General features: G+C 46.6%; 1 protein-coding gene across 1 annotated transcript in view; it reads left to right on the top strand.

Annotated features, from left to right (window-relative positions):
* Nucleotides 1–24112, top strand: part of PLBD1 (phospholipase B domain containing 1) — a 67184-nt gene that overhangs the window by 42524 nt on the left and 548 nt on the right. Inside the window, exons 6-10 of the mRNA XM_056134614.1 lie at nucleotides 709–853; nucleotides 17661–17861; nucleotides 17978–18118; nucleotides 22076–22261; nucleotides 22725–22831. Of these exons, the coding sequence (XP_055990589.1) occupies nucleotides 709–853; nucleotides 17661–17861; nucleotides 17978–18118; nucleotides 22076–22261; nucleotides 22725–22831 (780 nt within the window). The remainder of the gene's footprint in view (nucleotides 1–708; nucleotides 854–17660; nucleotides 17862–17977; nucleotides 18119–22075; nucleotides 22262–22724; nucleotides 22832–24112) is intronic.

Genomic DNA, 24112 nt, shown 5'->3' with positions numbered 1-24112 from the left:
GATTTTTATCTGTATGTCACCAGGAATGGCGGCATCTTCTCGCCCTTGAGCTTTCAGTTAAATCATGGCATGGTCCTCGGTCACTGAAGAACTGGCAGAGACTGATGGAGGAGCCAGAGGGACATGAAACAACCTCTGTTTCCTCTTCCATGCTCCTTGTGGGCTGCCACACCCCACTTCTAGAAAGTTCTATTTGGGATGCTAGGGAAGAGTCTATTTTATAGCTATTGAAAATAAGTGCTGGCTTCCTTGTCCCTACTTGCCAGTAATAGCACAGTCGGTAACACGGTCCTCCCATTGTTCATCGATTTGCTTGAGCGGGCCCAGTAACATTGTGAGACTTGTTGTTACTGTGTTTGGCATATCGAATATGTCATAGGGAGCTTGCCAGGCTTTGCCATGCATGCGAGGTACTCTAGGTAGCTTTCCAGGCTCTCCGAGAGGGGTGAAGGAATCGAACCTGGGCCGACCGGGTTGGCTGCATGCAAGGCAAACGCCCTACCCGCTGTGCTATTGCTCCAGCCCTGCCAGCAATAAATAGGACAATAAATCCTTGAACGGAGTTGATTCCTCGATCAACCTTTATTGCCATTTTATTAAATCAAAGCATTATCACTCTCTTTCTTCAAAAAATTACTTTTAGGGTCCCAGGGATGTGGCTTAGTGGCTGTCAACCTCTACATCACTGATTATGAATTCTGGCTCTAGGTTCTTCCTGGATTTGAAAATGTCTATTTTGCTCACTCAAGCTGGTATACATACGCAGCCATGCTCAGGATATATAAACACTGGGACTTCAACATCAGTGACCCGGAGACCAGCAGTGCTCGCCTCTCCTTTAGCAGTTACCCAGGTCAGTAAACCCAGAGGAACAGCTCAGGACTCTAAATGCGGTTTCTGGATGATCTCAGAGTAACTGAAACGGGAGAGGAATGTTCAGTGGTTAGTACACATGAAGAGGAAAGTGATTTTTTGAGTGCTTTTTGACTATGATTTCCTTCTTGGTTGCATTTGGTATTGTGGGGTTTCGCTTGTTACAGGATCTGGGGTTCATACACTTGGTAGTGGTCCACCCACCAGCAACATGGGGCAGTGCTGTGGATGGAACAAGTATGAAAGGAGGGTGCTCTACCACTACACCATATCGCCGCACCCCTAAAAGTAGCCTTTTGAAGGAAAAGAGTGCTAATGCTTTGATTTAATAAAATGGCAAAAACTAAGTTAACAGGCTTGCCAAAATTTCACTTCACCCAATGCCAGATGAGTGTTAAGTACAAATGACTTTCCTAGAGTCTGCCATGGAAGCAAAAATCAGCAAAAACCATCCCGCTACCTGTCTCCTCCACAGACTGCTTCTCTTATTTATTACAGCTTGGAGACCCTTTAACCAGAGTGCTGCATCTCGTACTCACTCAGTTCCTGAGTGAACGGATGAACAGATGTATAAGCTTTAAAACATGATACTAAAACAATCAGATCAATGCAGATAACAATGTTGCTAGGTCCTATGTATGCTGTGGCAGAGTACACGCACACAAATCATGAGGGAGATTGGTGGGAGTCAGTAAGAGAAGTTGACATGTGAGATGAGCCAGACGATTCAAACTTGAACATGCGGAGCTGGCTGGGACCGTAGTGTAGGGCTTCCAAACTCTGAGCCTGCAGGAGACAGGCAGATGGTGTGAATCTGTCACAAGGGCCAGGGAAACACTGAAGTGGAAAGCATGGTGGCTGTCACGTGACCCAAGTGGAAACCATAGCAACTGCCATGTGACCCACTGAAAGGGGGCCAGGTGCTCAGGTCCTGATGACTACTGTCAGTCAGCAGTGTGGACGTTGGTTTTTCCAGACCCTTCCCCATAAAGAAATGTAGGTTGAGAAATCAGACCTCACTGTGTGAATCCATCCAACAAAGCATGCTGCTCCATGGAATTGCCCGCCTTGAATGCAGGTTAACAACAACTTCAGGAAGTGTCACAGGGACCAATTTTTGCCTAGCATCAAAGAGTCCACTAGGAAAGCCAGGTGTGCGCCTTTGCACTTAAGAAGCGATGCATGACAGGGCTAGAGAGAGTAGAGCCCCGCAATGGGTAGGGCACTTTCCTTGCACATGGCTGACCTAGTTACAATCCTCAGAGCCCCAAATGGTCCCTGGAGCCCTGCCAGGAGTGATCCCTGAGCACAGAGCCAGGAGTAAGCCCTGAGCACTGCCGGAAGTGCACCCTACCACCACCAAATTAAAAAGTGACACAGTGAGGCAGAGGGTTAGAAATGTCAGCCTGCAACCAACCCCAGTTCAGTCCCAGGCACCTCTAGTATCCCAGCCCAGCATGACTGGGTTTAGCCCAGCAGGTCCCCAAGCCCTACCTGGGTGACTCTGGAGCAACCCACTGGCACTGCAAAGCCCATGCGTTGGGCTTGAGGACTCAGACCCTCACAGCCAACTCTCTGGTCCAATTGACTAAGAATCTCCAGGGTGGCCCCTGGGTCCTCTGAAGACCACTTGGGCATATCCCCACCAAAAACGGGCATGCTTGTGATTTACAGAGCAGTTCTACCCACCCTTCATCTTTGTCAGAGACTGTTCCTGCTCGCATTACTGCTCAGTGTGAGGTCACGTGCTTCACACCAGGGTTGTCACCACTGTTGCTTTGTCTTTGTGATCTGATCACTGTGATTTCATTGCTGCTCGGTTTGCTCAATTGTTTCAGCATTGGAGGCACTGGGGAGTCCTCTCTGAATTTGATTGCTCTTTGATTCTTTCTTATTCTCTAGGCTGAAATTTAAGGAAAAGAGGTTGAGACTAGGCAAACATTCTCTTCCTTTTATTTTTGATAAAATGCAAGTATTTCGATGTTACCAGCATTACTCTGAAATGCTCTTCTATAGTCTTTATAGTCCTGGACCCCAAAAGTTGTGAAAGGACCAAGACACAGAGGGATTTCCTGGCTCATAGGACCCTTTTTCCTGCAAAGCACGCTTGCTGGCACTCGCAACAGCCGTTAGCTACCTCCCCAGTCCCTGATCCAGGGACTTGATTTGTAAGAAAAGGAAGCAGTAACCGCTTCACCTGCTCACTCATTAGAAACTGAAGTCAAGAATCTTCATTTAATTCAAATAATAAATATGCCCTACAAGTATTATTTGCGGACCGGAGTGATAGCACAGCAGGTAGGGAGTTTGCCTTACACACGACCGACCTGGGTTCGATTCCTCCGCCCCTCTCAGAGAGCCCAGCAAGCTACTGAGAGTACCTCGCCCGCACGGCAAAGCCTGGCAAGCTCCCCGTGATGTACTCGATATGCCAAAAATAGTAACAACAAGTCTCACAATTTGTTGTGAGATGTTACTGGTGCCCGCTTGAACAAATCGATGAACAATGGGAGGACAGTGCTACAGTGCTACAGGACCCTGTAAACCTTTTTCTTTTTTTTTTCTTTTTTTATCTTTTTGGGTTATACCCAGCGATGCTCAGGGGTTACTCCTGGCTCTGCACTCAGGAATTACTCCTGGCAGTGCTTGGGGGGACCATATGGGATGCCGGGGATCGAACCCAGGTCAATCACATGCAAGGCAAACACCCTCCCCACAGAACTATCGCTCGAGCCCCTGTAAACCTTTTTCAATATGACCCTTAGCAAATTGGTCCATGTAGAAAAACCTCTCAACCTCAAGAGGTTCTCTTCAAAAGCCAGTACATTGCCCATGTACATTTCCAGTTTTCTCGAGTCAGACAACTTTGTTCTCTAGCAGATATGACAAACATAAAGATCTCTCACTTGTAGTATAAAGTACAAATTTTAAAGGATCCGCCACATTGATTCATCCAATTTGGTATGGACCAAGCTCTGTCATGTTCATCATACCATCATTACGTCATGGATCATGGGAGCCATTAGTCCTAGAACAAAACTGGGTGCTGTTTTTCTTTGATGGAGAAGGACCATCAAAGGTAGATTGAGTAGGCCAGGCACGTGGTGTTAGTTTTTTACTTAAGGAATCAGGACGTGGTGAGATTTTTTTTTTAAAGGAACAAGGATACTAAGAATTGCTGAGTCAGGGGCCAGGGAGCTAGTACAGAGGTTAGGTTAGATACAGACCATGCATGTGTCTGATCTAAATTAATCCCTTGCACCACCTGTGGTCTCCCAACCATAAACCTCCAATTGTTGAATCAGAACAGATACAGCAAATCATGGCACCCACGTGACTTGGACTAAGGCCTATGTTAAAGGCCTTTAACATAGGTATTAATAACTGGGTGGTACAACACGGCCATACCAGAGACACAGATTACAGAAAGCTTTGCCATCAAGTACTTTCCCGTCATATTCCCTCACTGCTTTCCTGCCCAGTTCTGCAGAAGCAACCATCAAGATGATGTTGGGACAAACACAGTGGTTCCATGGCTATAACACATAATGACATTTTTTGTGAGGTTTCCAAAAAAAAAGGAAATGGTAGAGGTTGGACAGTTATTAAATCTTTCCTTAACAAAGGAATTCTCACTCATTTGCTCTGGTAAGCCTCTGCTTATTTAGCCATCAAATGAGGTTCCTATTATTATTATTTAATAATAGTAAGGACCATTATTGTTTTGTCAACAATTTTCTGTTAATTTTTTGGAAGGGGTGTGAGGGATAGAACCTATGTCTTAATGAGGCATATTCTTTCACACTAAGCTGTGTGCCAGGCATGAGGGACCACTTTTTCTTTTCTTTTCTTTTCTTTTTTATTCTTCGGATTACAACCAGAGATTGATTCCTTTATGCAAAGCGTATGCTGTACCACTGAATACAGCCCTAGTCTTCTGTAAATATTTATGCTAGACAAAGCATTTGAAGTATTTATAATGGTGAATAGGATGAATACAATCCTTACTCTAATTGAATTTGCATGAGAATAAAAAAAGAGGCAAATTAAAAGATAATGAAGATCAAGTTTGATTTCTGTAATAATGTGGAATACTGGTTTAGGGATACTGAGGTAATTTCTAAGAGTAAAATTTAAATCGAGACACCAACGACAAGGTTAAATTAGCTAGGCCAGTGGGGATAATGGAGTGGCTAAATGTTCCATGAGGAATAAACAGCATGTAGAAAGGTCTGTAGGCAAGAAAATATGTGAAGGCCAGAGAGAGGGAGTGAAGGGCAATGCAAGATCATGAAAGTGGTAAGTGGAAGTGACATTAATGGATTTGCATTTTGTAATTATCTGGCCCATGAGAGGAAGAGGATAAAAAGAGACTGCCCACAGAACATTTAGATGGCTAATGCAATAGTCCAGACAACTCAAAACACATCATGCTTTGTAGATGGTCAATCGATATACTGATGAAGTCTTGATAGCCATCCTCAGGAAGCGAACAAAATGTCAGAAATCACTGCTAAATTACTGTGGATCATTTTGACTCTGTTTGCTCCTATTTCTAGCTAGAATTCTTAATGGATAACACATAAGATTTACTCAAAGGATGCATAGAATAGGACAACAGGAATCCGCACACTATAGTTCTCAATGTTATAAAAATTTTATATTATCAAAAAATACTGTTAGCTATGCCAGAATCATCTAAATCTCATGCTCTGGGTTCCACGGGATTTCTGAATGATCTTTTCAATCTTTTCTCCCCAGTCTCTTATAGTAGTATGTCTTCTTTATTGTTGATCAGTCCAGTTAGAGAAATTTCATTGAAATTTCTAATTACCAGATTTGATTTTTATATATTTGTTTCTTATAGTTTGTCATTTTTCTTCTTGATTTGTGTTTTTACCTTTATATTTTTTCTGTTTTATAGTAAATCTGCTTTTTTTTTCTTTTACCCCCTTAAGTCAGAATCTCAGAAAATTTTATTTGTCTTCCTCTTCTATTATAAGAAATCACAACTTATTTGGAAGTATTATTTAATTTTTGAATTTTTTTAGATGTTATTCTGTCCTGTTCTAATTTAACTCTGTTATAATCAGAAAGCATAGACTATATAATTTTAAAAAATTAACATTATGATTTACTTTACTTTTAACATTATGATACCTGTTTTTTAACTATTATACCTGTCAACCTCTAGTTTCAATGAAAGTTCCATGTGCAATTCTGTCTTTATTTTTTTTAGTGGGGGGGATGTGGGCCCACAACCAGCAGTGCTCAGGGTTTGCTCCTGACTTTGCTCAGGGATCACTCCTGGCAGGACTCGGGAGACCATATGTGATGCCGAGGACTGAACCCCAGGTAAGTCTCACATAAGGCGAGCGCCCTCTCTGCTGTACTATCTCCAGCCTGTGACTCTGATTGGAGCATGCTATAAAACATCAGCCATATCAAGTTGTTTGATAGTGTGGTTCAAATCTTCTGTATCCTTATTGACATTTTTTTTTCTTTTTTGGGTCACACCTGGCGATGCACAGGGGTTACTCCTGGCTCTGCACTCAGGAATTACTCCTGGCGGTGCTCAGGGGACCATATGGATGCTGGGAATTGAACCCGGGTTGGCCACGTGCAAGACAAATGCCCTATCCGCTATGCTATGGCTCCAGCGCACTTATTGACATTTTTATCTTCTTATGTTGCCTAACAGAATAAGAGGAATATTTACATCTCCTACTAGGACAATTTTTTTCTATTTTTCTTTATGAATTTTTGTTTTGATATTGTTTACAATTATTATAAATTCCTTATTGATTCCTGCTTTATCTTTGTGAAATGTTACTATTTCTAGCACATTCTTTGTCTTAAAATCTATAGTATTTTAGGTTAATGTGGCTATTTAGGTTTCTTTTGTTTACTGAGGCATCTTATTTCTTGGACACAATTTCTTTGTGTTTAACCGAGTTTTTTGAATCTAATGAATACTATCCTCTTGTAGATGCTCCTAAGTTTTGTTTTTGAAACTCAAGCCTGAGTTTCTCTGACATTTCGTGGGAATATTTGGCCCATTTACATTTAATACTCGTATTTGTAATTATGTTGATGCTTATTATTTAGACTTAGGTCTTCATTTTGCTCTTTGATTTCATTATTTCATGTTTTGCTTCTTGGTTCCTCTTTTCCTATATTCTTTTGTGCCCCCCAAATTTGAGATTATTATTTTAGTGTACTCAGTTGGGGGTGGGAGCAGACGAGGGGATGCAAATGTGGAAGACACAGACTCATTCTTAACTGATGGTACCAGAATTTAGTCTGCTCCTGCTGCTGATCACTTCCTAGCATCTGTCATTGTTTTAAACATTGTATTTGGATTTTATTTGTGGGAGAAATCATCCAAATTCTGGGTACTGCCATTCCTGGAATACACACATTTAGATGAGTATTTTCATTGCCTTTACATCCATTTTACAAATTATTTCATCTTAAAAAGAGATTAAGGCCAAGCTGTTGGCCTGAAGGGATGTATCTAGAAAATATTTGAAACATGGCAGCAGCTCTAGACCTCACCAACAAGAAGTTGGAGGAATAGGAAATGAACCTGGCAAGCTACCGAGAGTATTTCACCTGCATGGCAAAGCCTGGCAAGCTACCCGTGACGTATTTGATATGCCAAAAACAGTAACAAGAAGTCTCACAATTTGTTGTGAGACGTTACTGGTGCCCGCTCGAGCAAATCGATGAACAACAGGAGGACAGTGCTACAGTGCTACAAGAGGTATCACAAGAGCTCCTCCTGGTTGCTAACCTTCAGACAAGTAAGCTGCCCTTCCCGAACTTTCTGTGTATTTCTCCAGGGCCCTCTTTTTACAGACTGTCCATGTCCCCAGGAATAGTACGAAGCCTTACCTATTGTATTCTAGAATATTCATTCATAAATTGCCAAGAAAGGAGAAAAAGAGGGACAGAAGTAGGACAGGCGAGATCATACAGGGAGTAAGACACTTGCCTCGCATGCGGCTGATTCCAGTTCAATCCCCGGCACCGCACATGGTCCCCTGAGCACTGCTAAGAGTGACTGCTGAGCTGAGAGCCAGGAAGAAGCCGTGAGCACTTCTGGGTGTGGTCCAAACCCCTGTTATACCGAGGACAGGTAGGAAAGATGAATAAAAAGGGGGAAAGGCAGGAATGGAGACTGAAAGGCAGGTTTTGACCCTCTTCTGGGCATGTGGTGGAAACCTGAAGCAGAAGGGGACTGGGTGTGGGCATGGAGGAGAGACTGGCCAAAATCAGCTTCTTTGCTATGGCCCCATGCTCTATGTTCATACAGGCCCCCCCCACCCGTCTGTATTCTTTATTCGAAAGCAAGAGTCCAAGGTGTTCAGGAATTGGTACCAAGGCGTTGCTGATGCAAACCAATGTGTTCAGCCCAGGAGTTGAACCTTAAAGCTAATCCCATGTTGCCACTTTGACTCTGAGACATGAGGAGTGTCTAATTCTATGGGAATGATGGAACACCCAAGTTTTAATTAGGTGCTTCTGCTTGCCTTAGTAAAATTGAAAGAAAAACAAACCTTTATGTCTAACACTGTGACGATATTATGGCAAACATCTGATGTGTATTAGGTCATTTATTGTTCAAAACCTAACACAAGGAGGCCACAGTATCTGTATTTCTCAAAGAAAAGCATTCTTAATTACTCTCACTCAGGATCTGGGGCTCAAACATAATATATCAAATTAAAAGTACCTGGCTTAGCTGTTGCTATGCTTGCCCCCCTCCCCCCAAATATATATAGTTCAGTTTACATTAAGTTAAAGAGTTAAAAGTCAAGGAGCCCTGAGCTCCGAGGGCCTCCCGTCATGCAAGGTGGGTGGAGTGCTTGCGTGGGAACAACAGCTGGAACCAATTCAAAGCGTTTTAATTGAGGATTCCAGTAATGATGATCCCTATGAGGCCGCAGCTTCAGGTTTAATCATCTGTAAACTCAGCTGCCAGGATTCCACTTTGTATGTTTTCCCAAGTATGCAGGTGTTCCTACGACTCCAGCATCCCATTACCTGCCCACCACAGACACGTACCCCCTCAACTTAAAAACTTCCTGTGGGTCTTGCTAAAATCATAGGTTCAAAGTGGCACATTCTGAGGAATTCTGGTTTGACTGATCTGGGCTGGGGCATCTGTGCCCAGCACTCTGGTAGAGCCAGTTCAAGCAAAGACTTGATTCAACCTGCTTTGCATTTTGAAGTTCAAATATGTGAAAGTGGGAGCACAGAAAGAGAGAATTGTCTTAAATCCCCAGGCAAATGTACTGATGGCGGGCTGGAGCAATAGCACAGTGGGTAGGGCGTTTGCCTTGCACACGACTGACCCGGATTCGATTCCCAGCATCCTATATGATCCCCCAGGCACCGCCAGGAGTAATTTCTGAGTGCAGAGCCATAAATAACCTCTGAGCATCGCTAGGTGTGATCCAAAAAGAAGAAGAAGTAGTGATGGCTCCTTCATAATCAATAATCCAACTATATTTCATAGGCAGTAATCTATTACCTAATTCATGCATGGTATAAACATTTGTAATAAACTGTCAATACTGTATTCATTTTCTGCTGCCATTTTCCCGATACTTAGAGATCATATGGTTGGACTGAAATACAGGCAAATGATACAAAAGCTAATAGACACCAAAATTTGTGTCTTCTGCTTTTAAAAAGCAGAAGTGAATTAGAATGGGGCGCATTTGCAGAAACTGGGCACCTTTTGCTCGGGATCGCATATGGGCCTCTGACAAAAACCTCTGTGGGCTTTGTTTCTGCTTCTCACCATCCTTCCCTGGCTTCTCCTCTCCTCCTGGCTTCATGTTGGGACACAGATGACTCGGGGCAGTACCCGCCTCTCCTGATCATCTTTTTCCACAGAACCCAGGAAGCTTCCTCCCTTCTGTCTTTCCAGAAATCCCACCTGATATTCCGTCTCTTGTTGATGAGTTGGTCAGAGGGCTTTGCCCATCTCCACCCTGTCGAAAGGCGCCGTTCTCTGTGACTCACTCTTGTCTCCCCGGCATTTGGTCCCACTCTGTGTTGTGTTGTCACCATTGGCCTGATTCCCTGTTGCTTCCATCAGATCTGCCAGGCATGGGTTAGAATGGAGAAGGCCTGTGCTGTCAGTCTCAGGCTTATCCCCAAGGCTACTGATTAACTTTCATAGCTAAGTATTTGTAAAACAGTATTGAGGGGCTGGAGGACATTTTTCCTCACATACGGCCAACCCTGTTCAATCCCTGGCATCCCATATGATCCCTGTTCAGCACTGTCAGGAGTAGTTCTTGAGTGTAGAGTCAAGAGTAACCTGGCACTGCCAGGAGTTACTCCTGAGTGTAGAATCAGGAGTAACCCCTGAGCATCACCAGGGGTAACCCCTGAACAACAACAGAACCCAGCTCATTGAAGCACTTTTTTGGTGAGATATTTTTGTTTGTTTGGGGGCCACATCCAGTGATGCTCAGGGCTTACTCCTGGTTCTGTGCTCAGGGATCACTCATGGCAAGGCTCAAGATATGTAGTGCCAGAGGTTAAACCAGGGTCAGCTGCATGCAAGGCAAGCACCTTAACCTTCTCTACTCTTTCCTGCCTCATTGGAGATCCTTCTAATGCAGACTAAACTGCTTTAGAAGGATTTAGATCCTTCTAAACCAGACCCTGTAAGGTCCTATAAAATCCTGTGATCTGGTCTATTCCATGAAGGGACAGATGTTTCTGTGGTTTCATCAACAGCTTACAACCACCACCACAACCCCACCCTGCCCTGCCTGAACCGTATGATTTTTTGAACAACGTTATAAATGCCCAAGTGGCACTGGGGAGAAATTAGGTTCACTGCTCCTATAAAAGCCAGGTGCTGTTCCCTAGTAGAAGTCAGTTCCCACTGTCTTCTTTTTCTTCCAGAGATCTGAGTTATTTCTTGAGCACCTCCTGGGTCTCAATTCCTTTTCCTGGTGTTGGAGTTTCTGCCCTGATAGGGCTCATGAGCCAAGAGATAGATAGGGGAATGAGACAATGAACGCATAAATAATGTAGCACTGTAGCACTTTTATCCCATTGTTCATCAATTTGCTCCAGCGGGCACCAGTAACACCTCCATTGTGAGCCTTGCTGTTACTGTTTTGGGCAAATTGAATACACCATGGGGAACTTGCCAGGCTCCGCCATGGGGGCGGGATACTCTTGGTAGCTTTGCCGGGCTCTCCAAGAGGGACAGAGGAATCAAACCTGGGCCAGCCACGTGCAAGGCAAATGCCCTACCCGCTGTGCTATAGCTCCAGCCTAAAGTAAATTATTAGTGTAAAACATACTTCATTTTGATGTGGATGATAATAGAAGGATGTTAACTAAATATAAACCCACCATCTCTATCTAACCCTTAAGAGGTGGCTCAGTCCTTGAGGTGAACCATTGCCGGGATTTAAGCTCCCGGCATGGGCTGTCTACCCATGAATGAGTAAGAGTATAAATCTCCTGTCGGTCTGTTCCTATAGCAGGATTAAGCAGGACTGTGGTCCCTACATACTTGCTTGGCTGAAGAAGAATCTTTGGTGTAGATTTTTTTTTCCTTTTTGGGTCACACCCAGTGATGCTCGGGGGTTACTCCTGCTCTGCACTCAGGAATTACTCCTAGCGGTACTTGGGGGACCATATGGGATGCCGGGGATCAAACCCGGGTCAGCTGTGTGCGAGGCAAATGCCCTACCTGCTGTACTGTCGCTCTGGCCCTGAAGAAGAATCTTTGGAAGAAAAAGTGGAGACTGCTTGGTGCCAGGTAGGCACTTGGCAGGAAGAGAGGCAAATTAAAACCCTTCCTATAGCACTCCTGGGAATATATCCCAGAGAAGCAAAAAGGTATAGTCGAAGTGACATCTGCAATTGTTTGTTCATTGCAGCACTCTTTACAATAGCCAGAATCTGGAAAAAACCTGAGTGCCCAAGAACAGATGACTGGTTAAAGAAACTTTGGTACACTTACACAATGGAGCACTATGTAGCTGTTAGAAAAGATGAAGTTATGAAATTTACATACAAGTGGTACTACATGGAAAGTATCATGTTAAGCGAAATGAGTCAGAAAGAGCGGGATAGACACAGAAAGATTGCATTCATCTAGGGAACATAAAGCAACAAAAAGGGAGAGTAACACCCAGGAATGGCTGAGATTAGTACCAGGAATTTTGCTCCATGAATGGAAGGCCAGCCACAGGCTCTAGGTGAAAAGGAAGCTCAGATAGAGAAGAGAGTACCAAATGAAGGGTGTTGTGAGGGCCCTCCCAGGGTGGAAGAAGCATGCTAAAAGTAGTCGATAGACCAAACATGATTGCCACTCAAAGCCTCTCTTGCAAAACACAGTACCCAAAAGAAGAGAGAGAGAACAAGGGGGAATACCCTGCCACAGAGGCAGGATGGGACGGGGGGGGGGGGGGGATGAGGGTGGGGGGGGATGCTGGACCCATGGGGATGGATGACGGGCACTGGTAGAGGGATGGGCACTTGATCGTTGTGTAACTGGAACCCAAGCACAAAATTTGTAAGCCTATAACTGTACCTCATGGTTTTTCACTAATAAAAAAAGAAAAAAAAAACCTTCCAGAAGTTGGGAAGATGAATCTATAGAAGACACAAAGAATGAGTGCTGGGTCTCAGGAGCTGGGATAACAGGGACCCCCAGACTTCCTTGACAGGGCAGTGGAAACCCTCCAGCTGCAGAGAGCAACCTTAGGGCCCAGGGTGGCAGAGAACTTCCGGGGCTCACCCAGCCAAGGGGAAGCAGGCAGTGTGATCTTGTGTCACCTGTAAAAAGTGGCTGAGGGAGTTCTACTACAGAGTCCCTGGGCTGGGAACCCTGGCAAAGTGCATGGACTATGGGAGATGCTTAAGCATTGTTTATTGTCAGGCCATCAGAGGTGCTTTGTACAGGTCTGAGACCCACACAGAACCCACTTCAGCAGTGGGAAGGAGCTGAGCAGGAAGACCAAGTGCTGTGCCATCGTGTTACTCTTTAGAAGGAAAAGAAAAGAGTTCCCAGGATGTCCTGACCATCTGTGCCCAAGTCAGATGACAGCCAAGTATTTCGAAAGCGTACCGTGTAATTGGATTGCTATTGCTCTAGAGCATAATCCCCTCTCCCACTGTGGGGACTGGAAACGCACTGTGATCATTTGTGCCTTTGCCATCACAGGTCAGCATCTACAGTTGCCCTGGAGTGCTGCTACTGGTCTGGGAAAAAAACTCTCTTTCCTAGTAGGGGTCGGCCACCAGCTGGTCTTAGCCGAGATGATGGTCTATGCTCCAGGGGTCTCTCAGCAGGCCTGTTGGCAGCAGCAACAGGCTTTCAAGAGAGTGAGTGAAAGTTTGCACATTCTCTTGCAAGAGCTGGATTTAAAGGATGGGGAAACAGCCAACACCTCTTGCTGGTTAGTGCTGTAAAGTCCTGTTGCGGCAAAGCTGGCTAGGGAGAGGGAAGAAGAAATGCTGCCCAGTCCTTTGACCAGTCCTGTCTGCACCACTGACCCTGAGCTGGACACTGCCCATGCTGATTCTCCTCTCCTGGAAAGGAGGAGTGTGTCTGGTGTTTGGAGCAGCTAAAGCATCATGCAGTGTGCAAATGGGCATGTCTTGAATACACTCCATAAGAAGTCTATATTGTTCTGCGTTTGTACCAAGCAAGCAGTAAGTCTAAATGGCATGACAACTCCTCACGATCATGATCACGACCATCCTGTTGTTCGTCGATTGCCTCAAGCAGGCCCCAGTAACGTCTCCTTCATCCTAGCCCTGAGATTTTTTTTTTTAAAAAAGTGCCATAGTCAAGGCTCTTTCAGGGTTAGGAGAATGAGACCCATCATTGTAACTGGTATTTGGCATATTGGATACGCCACAGGGAGTTTGTCAGACTCTGCCATGTGGGCAGGTTACATTCGGTAGCCTGCCAGTTTGTCCAAAGTAGGAATGAGCTGAGTGTGATAATCTCTGAATCCTGGCCGTTGTTGGGGTTACACGGCAGTTGGTGGGTGTAACTGTCTAGCTACTGGCAGGTCCAGTCCCAAACCGTGCAGGCTTGGAGATCTCAGCCCCGGGTCCCACACACCTGGGTTCCTCTGCCAGTTCTTTTATGCGTGAGGCTCATCCAAGTGTGTGGAGCGTGGTCCCAGCATGGCCTTGGCTGGGGCCCGGAGGTCTTCAGCTGTTGGTCCCTGGTGGGGACAGTCAGGCACAGGGTAGGAGACTCTGCCTTGTTCTCTCCCGGGAGCTGAGTGTGATAATCTCTGGATCCTGGCCGTTGTAGGGGTTACATGGCAGTTGGTGGGTGTAACTGTCTAGCTACTGGCAGGTCCAGTCCCAGGTCCCTAGGTCCAGTCCAGACTCCTAGGCTCCGTTTATTTTTGTGAATTAAGTGGGTCTTAATTTTTTTTGAGCTTGAATGATGGCTTATTAACTGTCAAAGTTTTCTTAATGAAATTCAACCAGATATTTACTATGGCACGTTATTCCTGGCATTCGAAGGCTGCCTTTCCTACTGATGTGTGTGTTTTCCCAGGAAAGTCGGACCTAACGTGGTCCGCCTTCTTAAATTGCTAATGACGGTAAGGTAAAGGTAAAGGTAAAGGCCCTCCCGTTGATCGTCGATTTGCTCGAGCGGGCCCAGTAACGTCTCCATTGGAGACTTGGTTGTTACTGTGTCTGGCATATCGAATACTCTCGGTAGCTTGCCGGGCTCTCCGAGAGGGGCGGAGGAATCGAACTCGGGTCGGCCATGTTGGCCGCTTGTAAGGCGAACGCCCTACCCGCTGTGCTATCGCTCCATCTAATGACGGTAAAGACCAATAACAGAATCCCACAGAGGCAAAGAACATGTGTCGCCATCACTGTGCCCTATTGCAGGGATTTGTCCTGCCACTGACTCTTCTCCCTTTCTCTAAACCTACAGAACTCATCTCCCTGGCTAGAGTATTGTGCAAGCTATCCCTTTGTTCCATAACACTGATGGTCTACTTAGCTTCACCTCTGATAAACCGTCTAGCCCTGCGAAAGACAGCACCTTACCCCTCCACACTTACTGGCTGACACGGATGCAGTGTCTGCCCTCTGGTGTCCAAGGGCGCGACCATCAGGAACCAGTGAGCATCATCAGCCAGGAATCCGCCGACTGGGTCTCTCCACCAGAGCGGCTCCAGGGCACCACAGACGGTGCTGTGGTTTGGACACTGGCCAGTGGCCCCAGGCCATGAGGAGAAAGGGGAAACAGTCTTAACAACACCCTACAAGAGACTCTCAGGCTTCTCTTCCTGTGCGCAGAGAGGGTCCCCCTAACATTCATGCCAGAGTGTCATCTGCTCCCCAAGTCACATAGCCCTGAGCACATACACCCCCACTTTGTGAAGACTCAGGATGAGACTGAGCTCATGGGGTAGCTTCCCTGCACCGGAAGGTCCTGGAGTTGACACAGATGGTTTATTGTTGAAGAGCAGCACTTAGTCCCAGATTACTGGAGGGGGGACCACAGGACCGAGAGCAGAAATAAAAGTTGCCAAATGCATTCATGGTGATGCAGGGAACAATCAGGCAGTCTCTGACTCCTGGTGCGGGCTGTGGTGTCTTAGCTTATTCATCAGATAACCCTTGATTTGAGCCCACCCCTCCCCCAGCCTACTCAGTATCAAGTAGAAACAGAAACCCTGTTTACTGCACGAACGAGGATGAGCCAGTTCTACTCTGGTTCTTCGCACCCATCCTGTGAAAGATCACTCTCTCCCATCCCATCTCTTCTTACCGGGCACCTTTGTCTGGTTATTCATTCTCCATGGGATGCTCTCTGCTTTCTGCACAGTCAACACTTTCACAAGCTTCCAGACTCAGTTCCAAGGGCCCTTGCTGCAGAAGAGTTCCCTCTTCCTGCCATCCAGAAACTCAAGAGGCAAAACCCTGGAGGTTGAGCACTGGGTACAGACTTAGGCCAGAGTACTGGGCTGGCCCTGGGCCCAGCCTTCTCACCGGGCTCTCTAGGGAGCTGGTGGGATGGTCTTGTGGATGCCTGTCTCCGCTCTGAGCCTCGTCTGGCTTTTGCAGGAATGCTGCTCAGAGTGTGGCATGCACCGTGCAATGAGAGGAGTTCCGGACAAGAGGGGCTTCCATGCTTGTAGAAGAGTCTTTGTTTCCATCATTATTTTTTTTCTTTTTGGGTCACACCCAGCGATGCACAGGGGTTATTCCTGGCTCATGCACTCAGGAATTACTCCTGTCAGTGCTCGAGGGACCGTATGGGATGCTGGGAATCGAACCGGGTCGGCTGCGTGCAAGGCAAACACCCTACCCACAGTGCTATCACTCCAGCCCCTCCATCATGTTTTTGGGGGGTAATAAAAAGACCCCCGGTTCAGGGATACCTCAGCTCCACAGTGCCTTCCTTATGAGAGCAGGAATTGGACCTTTGACACAGCTCTGGATGCCACCCTGGATAATAGTAGGCCACCTTGGGCACATCTCAATGACGAGTGCCAAAGCCAGCGGGCACCACAGCCAAACTGTGTATGTGCAGCACACGGCAGAGGGCAGGACCCATGGCGAGCACCTGTGTGCACATAGCGATCCCACACGGACCCCCCAGTGAGCACGGCCACCCAATATGGGACTGAGCAAGCACCATACCCAAACATGCATGACTTCCAGGAATCACAACCATCTCTAATGCCACCAAGAAAAAAAGGGTGGGAGTATGAGGGAGGGGGGATGGAGAAAGGAAAGGAGGGGGATGATAAAAAAAAATAGCCCCAAGCATTTAACCCACAGTTCCTCAGCTATTTCTTGTATGTAACTGAACGGTCCTACAAGGAGGGAACCAGATAGCAAAGAGTGGAGTGAAAATGCTGACAGCTTGTGATGCTCCGGAGAAGTCCATCTCGTGGGCTCTTCCCGGCTCTCCCTCTGGGATCTACTCTGCTTCCTTAGTGCGATGGGTCCTCTGGCTAGTGCCTGATGCCGTCTCTCCTGGTCTTTCACTGTGAGACCCAGCTGTCCTCTGGCCTCTGCTCACTCAGCACGAGAAAGCACCACACAAACCTTCAGAGAAGACTGACTTCACAGGATGCCCTCTGTCTGTCGCTCCTTGACACTTAGCAAAAGGAGAGCATCTCCGGCCGACGTTCCAAACTAAGTTCAGTTTTGTGGATGCATTTTCCTCCTGTTTAGAAAAATCAAGTCGACTCTGTTTAAAATTCGAAAAACATAGGAAAGTAGTAAGAGAAGAAATAAAGGCGCCCAGAGTCTTACACTCCCGCAGAGTTCTGCAGACTCCTCGCCGGCGGAGCTCTCTGATGATCGTTTTAGAAAACTAGAACTGTTCTTTTATGCTGCTGTTGTTTCTTAGGTCCGCACTCAGCCGTGCTCAGGGCTCACTCCTGGTGGTGCTCGGGGAACCGCATGGAGTGTGGGGGACTGAACCCAGGTCAGATGCATGCGAGGCCAGCGCCTTGATCCTTGTGCTCTATTTCTTTTTTTAATCCATGTTTGTCACTCCAAATAAACAAACCAAACACTGTAGCGGAGACGCTGGAGTGGGGAATCTTTGCACACAGCAGTCCAAGAACCGCTCAGGGCTGAGTCCCTCGGCTCCACGCAAGGCGGCATCAGATCTCGCTGAAAACTATCAGCACGCTTTGCTGCAGGCCTCGCAGACGCGGGGCCGTGTGCAGTTACCCGCTGTTTCTAGGTTCTGGGCAGATGCGTGTTGATGCGTGTCTATGTCTTTTCCGTAGGATTTTTGGAATCTCTGGATGACTTTTACATTCTTAGCAGCGGCTTGATATTGCTCCAGACCACAAACAGCGTGTACAATAAAACCTTACTGAAGTATGTGGTTCCCCAGTCTCTCCTGGCCTGGCAGAGAGTTCGTGTGGCCAATATGATGGCAAATGGTGGCAAGGAGTGGGCAAATACCTTTTCCAAGTACAACTCTGGTAAGTGGCCTGGAGACTCACTTGGAGGTCTGTGCAGTATACACACGTTTTGCTTTTGAGCAAACCCAAAAATTAAGCCATCTCCACACTCTACCTTCCATTCCCTGATGTTTCAGGCACCTATAACAACCAGTACATGGTCCTGGACCTGAAGAAGATAAAGCTGAAGTCCAGCCTTGGTAAAGGCACCCTGTATGTGGTGGAGCAAATCCCGACGTATGTAGAATTTTCTGAACAAACTGCTGTGCTACGGAAAGGTACTTCTTGATGCCAAGAGCCTGTGTGCGTGTGTGCGTGTCTGCGGGCATACAGGTACCTGTGTATACAGGGATGTGTACAGCTCTGTGATGGACACTGTGCCTTGTGTGATGGGGTAGTGTGTGTGTGCACTGGTGTGTGGTTCATGGTGGGAAAGATGTACAGTGTGATTGTGGGACTGGGCAAAGTGTGGAAGAAAAGGTCGAAATGTCATTGCTCATTAAACTGGGGAAGAATGAGAAGATTCAGTGCAACAAGCCAAACCCCGGGCCTTGTGGAAAGCATAGGTGCCATGTGCACGCTGGGCCGAGAATGGTTTTCTCCCGGGTCTAAAGTTACTGTCTCCCGTGCGTTCCCAGGTAGAGCTTTTGTTCAATTTAGCGAACATCTATCGGGGTGTTATTCTGACTTAAGGACCAGAAAAGCATGGATTCAGGGGCAGCCTCTGGGGCCTTGGGGTACATGGGGCTCCTGAGGGCCCAGGAAGGGTGGAAGGATGAATTCCAGCAAATCAAACTCCCAAGTAGTATCGGGCAGAGGAGTCGCCGACCTGCCTCCTTTTCATGTAGGAAAAAAAATCCACCGGAGAAGTCAAATCATTAGGCTGGGTCACTCGGCTAACACGAGCTGTGCGACCTTAAAGCTGTTGCGTGTGGCCCCTTCAAGGAGGCTGAGAATAGCGTATCCCTCAAAGGGGACTCCAGGCGCACCTGGTCTCCAAGATCTTTGTCATTCGCCTGCCTTGGAGTATGCAGTGAAGTTTAAGGTTTGTTGCAACCTTGTTCCTAGATTCTGTGAAGAAAATGACCCAGGGACTAAAATAACTGAGGCTGATGACCAGTGTTCTGTGCCCAAGATCGGAGTTAACTTAGTATTTACTATATACAAAGACCCTTCTGGGCCTTTGATTTATAGTCTCTTGTCACCTGATCATATTTCCAGATCACTGGTCCTGCCTCCATTTTACTGATGACATGTGATTTGCCCTAGTAAGAAACATCATCTAGCAATTTAAGACAAGTGGTCTGTGAACCTCTGTGTGAGTACTGTGCTCCCTTGAGAGAGGCTCTACGTAGAGTTTTATTTATGCGGTGGTGCCGGGGATCAAATCCTGGATCTCACACATGCAAGACCGAGTGCTCCCCTTCTGAGCCACAAGCTCCCAGACCAGCAGGAAGACTTTCTGAGCTCCCTGAGCCCGTGTCTGCCTTTCTGTAGAGGGATCTGTAACACCGTACATCCGCAGGTTGTGAGATTTAATAAGATACTCTACTTTGAATGTTTGGTAGATCACGAAGCTTTGTGAAAATCAGAAATTTAAAAAGCCATTTGGAGCCAGAGATAGTATGGGGGTAAGGTCTGGATGTGGCCCACCCAGCTTTGACCCCTAGTGTAGCATGTGATCCACCCCCCAGCACCACCAAGAGTGATCCCTGAGCACTGAGCCAGGAGTAAGCCCTAAACACCACCAGGTGTGGCCCAAATCCCACCCCCACCCCATCCCCCCCCAAAAATCACTTTTTATGAGAGCTGTGCACAGAGAAATAATCATAGTTAATACATACCAAGTATAAGACACATGTGGTACGCACTCCTTGTCTGAACATACTTCATGCTCATAATGATCCTTGCCGGCATCGTTATTCACATTACCTGAGTGCAAAAATGAGGCCCAGAGAGGCCTAGAAAACTGTCGGGTAATGGAAGAACGAGGCTCTGAGTCTAGGCGGTCTTCTAAAATTATTGTGGCAGTCAGTATAGCCTCAGCCTGCGATTCCCATGCTGTCTTGTTGCATCTCCACCCAGGGTCGGGAGCCAAAGAGTCATAGGAAGAAAGCATGCAAGGACCAAGAGAAGTCTAAAGGGTGGGAAACCCCACTTGAGTAGCAGCTTTCCAGGGTTGTCCCTTAAACCCTGGTCACTGTAACCTGCGCTATTCCTCACATGTTGGTTTTGCTAGAGTCCCGAGTTTGGTACTTAGGGACTATGTGTGGAGTCTGTATGTGGCCTTGGCACTCTGGGGAACTGACTCATGGTGCACCTCCATCAATGCTCAGACTCAGAGCAGCTAAGCAGACCTGCTGGACCCTTAAAGATCAACTCCAGTCCTCTGCATATGGATTCTCCTCCCCTTACTTATTTTTGATTTATTATTGGGGGGTCAACCCCACAGACTCCCGTCTGCCTGGGGGACCATGTGGTGCCAGGACCTCCCAGGCACGCAAACTCAGGCCTCCACAGGTAAAGCAGCCCTCTGGTCCTTTGAGCCCCCCCCATCCCACCCACTTCGTTCTTTTTTTTGGTTTTTTTTTTGGTGGGGGGAGGGGGTCACACCCATTGATGTTCAGGGGTTTCTCCACCCTGCACTCTGGGATTACTCCTGGCAGTGCTCGGGGAGAACCATATGGGATACTGGGGATCGAACCCGGGTCAGCCGCATGCAAGGCAAACACCCTACCCGCTGTACTGTCACTCCAGCCCCACTTCATTTTTTAAAGCACTAAGATGCAGTTATTTAGGCCAGAGCCTAGAGTATAGGTTTGTAGATTCCTGGCACTGTATCTTACTCTGAGCCATGAGCACCTGGCACTGCCTCTAAAGCCACATTGCGCAACCTTTTGGGCATTTCTGCCCCCAGGGCCACTAAATAAGTCCCCCCCCCACCCCACCCAACCTCCCACACCATTTGTCCTGTTTCCTTTTGCTCTCCTATATAATGTTATGTTTCTATATGTAAGGTTGATACATTGCTTTAAGAATTTTGAATGAGGGGTTGGAGAGATAACACAGTGGGTAGGGCATTTGCCCTGCACTCGAACGACCCAGGTTTGATTCCCAGCAGCCCATATGGTCCCCTGAGCACAGCCAGGAGTAACTCCTGAGTGCAGAGCCAGGAGTAACCCCTGTGCATCGCCAGGTGTGACCGCCCCCCCCCCCCAAATAAAAGCAAAAAAAAAAAGGTGGCTGAATTTTTGGCGGGGACAGGGGGAAAAAAGAAGAATTGAGTGAAAAAACAAATAATTTTTATATGCTTCTTCCCCTTAGAGAAATCTAGATAGACACCAACAGATTCATCTGTCACCACTCGTATTGAAGCCTTATTTTCTGTATCCTAATATTTTATCATTGTGCACTTTCATCAATTTTTTTTTAAATTGATTCACCGTGAGGTACAGTAACAAAACTTCCATGTTTGAGCTCCGATCATCCAGTCAGCAAACACCCATCCCTTCACCAGTGCATGTTTCCCACCACCAAAATCCCCAGTATTCCACCCCTCCCCCGCATTCCACACCTCCCCCTGCCTGTGTGGCAGACAATTTGCACAATACTCTCTCTCTCTAGTTACCTTTGATATTTCGAGACCAGTCCCACCACTACTCATACCTGCCGAATATGCAAAGTTAGACAGTATGTTTTGTATTGCCTGTTACAGATACAAAATAATGTCGCGCGGCCGCTCTAGGAATTCTAAAATTTTAATGATTAGGGTCTGAAGAGATCGCCACAGCAAGTTGCTCAGGTCCAAGATTTGTATGTGTGTCTCTGGATCCTGGTCGTGTGGGAGCTTAAGTAGATGGTGGCTGGATATCCCGTCATCTCGGAGTCCCATCGGGGAAAGGGGGCGGGGGGGTGTGGAAGAGAAGGGTCGACTCCTCCCGTCCTGTGAGGCCTGGCGTTTGCCCCCACCGCTACTCATACCTGGAGCTTGTCACTGACTTCTAGAAAATGGCAGGGGCCGGGATAGCACCTGCCCCCGTCTGGAGGAGCCCAGCAGAAACGGCCTACGGCACAGTCCAGGGCCATCTCTGCAGCAAGTTGCTGGGGTCCGAGATTCGTTTGTGTGTCTATGGATCATGGTTGTGTTTCACCAATTTTAAAGTAATATATTTTCCCCCTCTTCTGCCTCCATCCCTGTCGATGCCCCTCCTCCCACCCCCTTTCCTTTCAAACAGGATATTGGCCCTCCTACAACATTCCTTTCCACGAAAATATCTACAACTGGAGCGGCTACCCAATGTTAGTCAAGAAGCTGGGGACAGATTACTCCTATGATCTGTCCTCCAGAGCCAAAATCTTCCGGCGCGACCAGGGGCAAGTGATCGACATGGAGTCCATGAAATACATCATGCGATACAACAGTATGTAGTACATTTCCCAAGCTACGCTCCTCAAAGTGTCTTTCCTTCCCCATGTCATACCATGAATAGAAGTGTCCCCCTTTATAAAACCCTGGGGAAGATTGTATACAGTTTACATTTTTTTTTAAGTTGAAAAAAGTGTACGTACAACAGAAAATAACCCACACAGGATACATCTCTCACCCACACAGGGCTCCCAACGAGTATAATAGCTGCTAATGAAACAAAAACAACATTCAGAAATGCTTTTGTTTTTGCTAATGATGTAAATCTTGCATTTGTTTTATTGGGTGGGGGGGGGGGAAATCCATTTACACTTCTTTCTTCACCACCCACTTGTCACTGCCCAAATTCTTGAGAGCAGATGGAGCAGGGGGAGGCCAGTGGAGCCTCCATCCTCTCCACTTCCACATGAAGTGCCGCCGATTAGCCAGGACTCACTGTTGCCATGACTGTTTCCTAGATTATAAGAAGGATCCTTATAGTAAAGGCGATCCCTGCAACACCATCTGCTGCCGTGAGGACCTGGCCTCACACAACCCAAGCCCTGGAGGTTGCTATGACACGAAGGTAATGTGCTCTTGGCTTTGGGATTTCATTTCCATGCCTCCCACCCACCCACCCAGACCTGTTCCAAGGATCTTGTAGCGTTAAGCAGAATAAAGTCTCTGACCAGAGACCACCCAGCTATCAGCCCTTTCTGATGCTGGCGGTTGAATCTGTTGCAAAACTTCAATCCCTGCTCTGACAACTTAAGAGTTGTCATCACAAGACTTGCCATGACTGTTCCCTGCCAATGCAAGATGGGGGTTCAAGCACTTACCTCCACAGATTAGGTGGTTATGAAAACTAGACTTCCAGTATCTGTACAGTTTACAATGGTACATATTTGCATATGTACCTGATGCGGAGGAGGAGGGGGAGGAGGATGGTGATCAGGTTGATTAGTTGACCAGAGTGGGCCAAAGCCCAAAAGCACATGTTGAGAGCAGAGTTATTTCACATTAAACAGGAATTGAATTTTGCAAAGCAGATTAGACCAGATGCTCAAAGCTCTGATGGTTTTTTGCCATGTTAGAACTGATAAATGCATTCATGTGTCTCATCATCCGGGGAATGGTTTGCAGTGCAGGTGAGAAGTCAGTTGACATCATGGTCATATCTTGAAATCAGCCCTGGTGGGAGCATTTGCACCACAGACATCAGCAAATGCTACAAACGTGGTCCTTCCCCCCCCCCCCCCCCCATTTTTCAGAAAGGCAGTTGTTCCAGTTCCACCTACACACTACTACTGGGTGTTAGGGATCCTCAAGGCTGAGGATTCCGTGTTTTCTTGTTAACCTCTAAGTTTTGTCAACCTGATAAAAATCTCTAGAGTAGTCCTGAGTTTCAGTTCAGTGTGCCAATCATAAAGATCAAGTTCGTGCATCTGAAGTGTCAGAGAATTAGTGACCTGGCACACCAATTCATGGGTTCCTGTGCTTCTTTTCCGATGGTGTTTGTAGATAGTCTATGAAATGTGCCAGGTGTGTAATTATTCCCAAATACACCTTATTTCTGCTGCCTAGCTGCTTGTGTAAATCCAACCCAAGCTTCAGGCTACCAAATTTTATTTTCTTCTAAAGACAAGAGCCCACCAATTTTTCATCAGAAGTTTGCTAAAAGATAAATTTTTTTAAAGTATCATTTTTTCCACGTCATTTTGAATGTGGGGAAAATCATAAGTTTTGAGACTTTTCTCTTTTACCCTGAGGTTAAGATCTAGAGCAATCCAGTCTTTAGGTGTTTTGGAGAACCATGGGGTTGGTCATATTCAAGACAAGAATCTTACCTTCTGCACGATCTAAAAAA

Source organism: Sorex fumeus, unplaced genomic scaffold (assembly GCF_029834395.1).
Source record: "Sorex fumeus unplaced genomic scaffold, SorFum_2.1 ptg000100l, whole genome shotgun sequence".
Classification (NCBI taxonomy): Eukaryota; Metazoa; Chordata; class Mammalia; order Eulipotyphla; family Soricidae; genus Sorex; species Sorex fumeus.
Note: the sequence above shows the minus strand (reverse complement) of the source record. Positions and strands in the feature narration are given on the sequence as shown.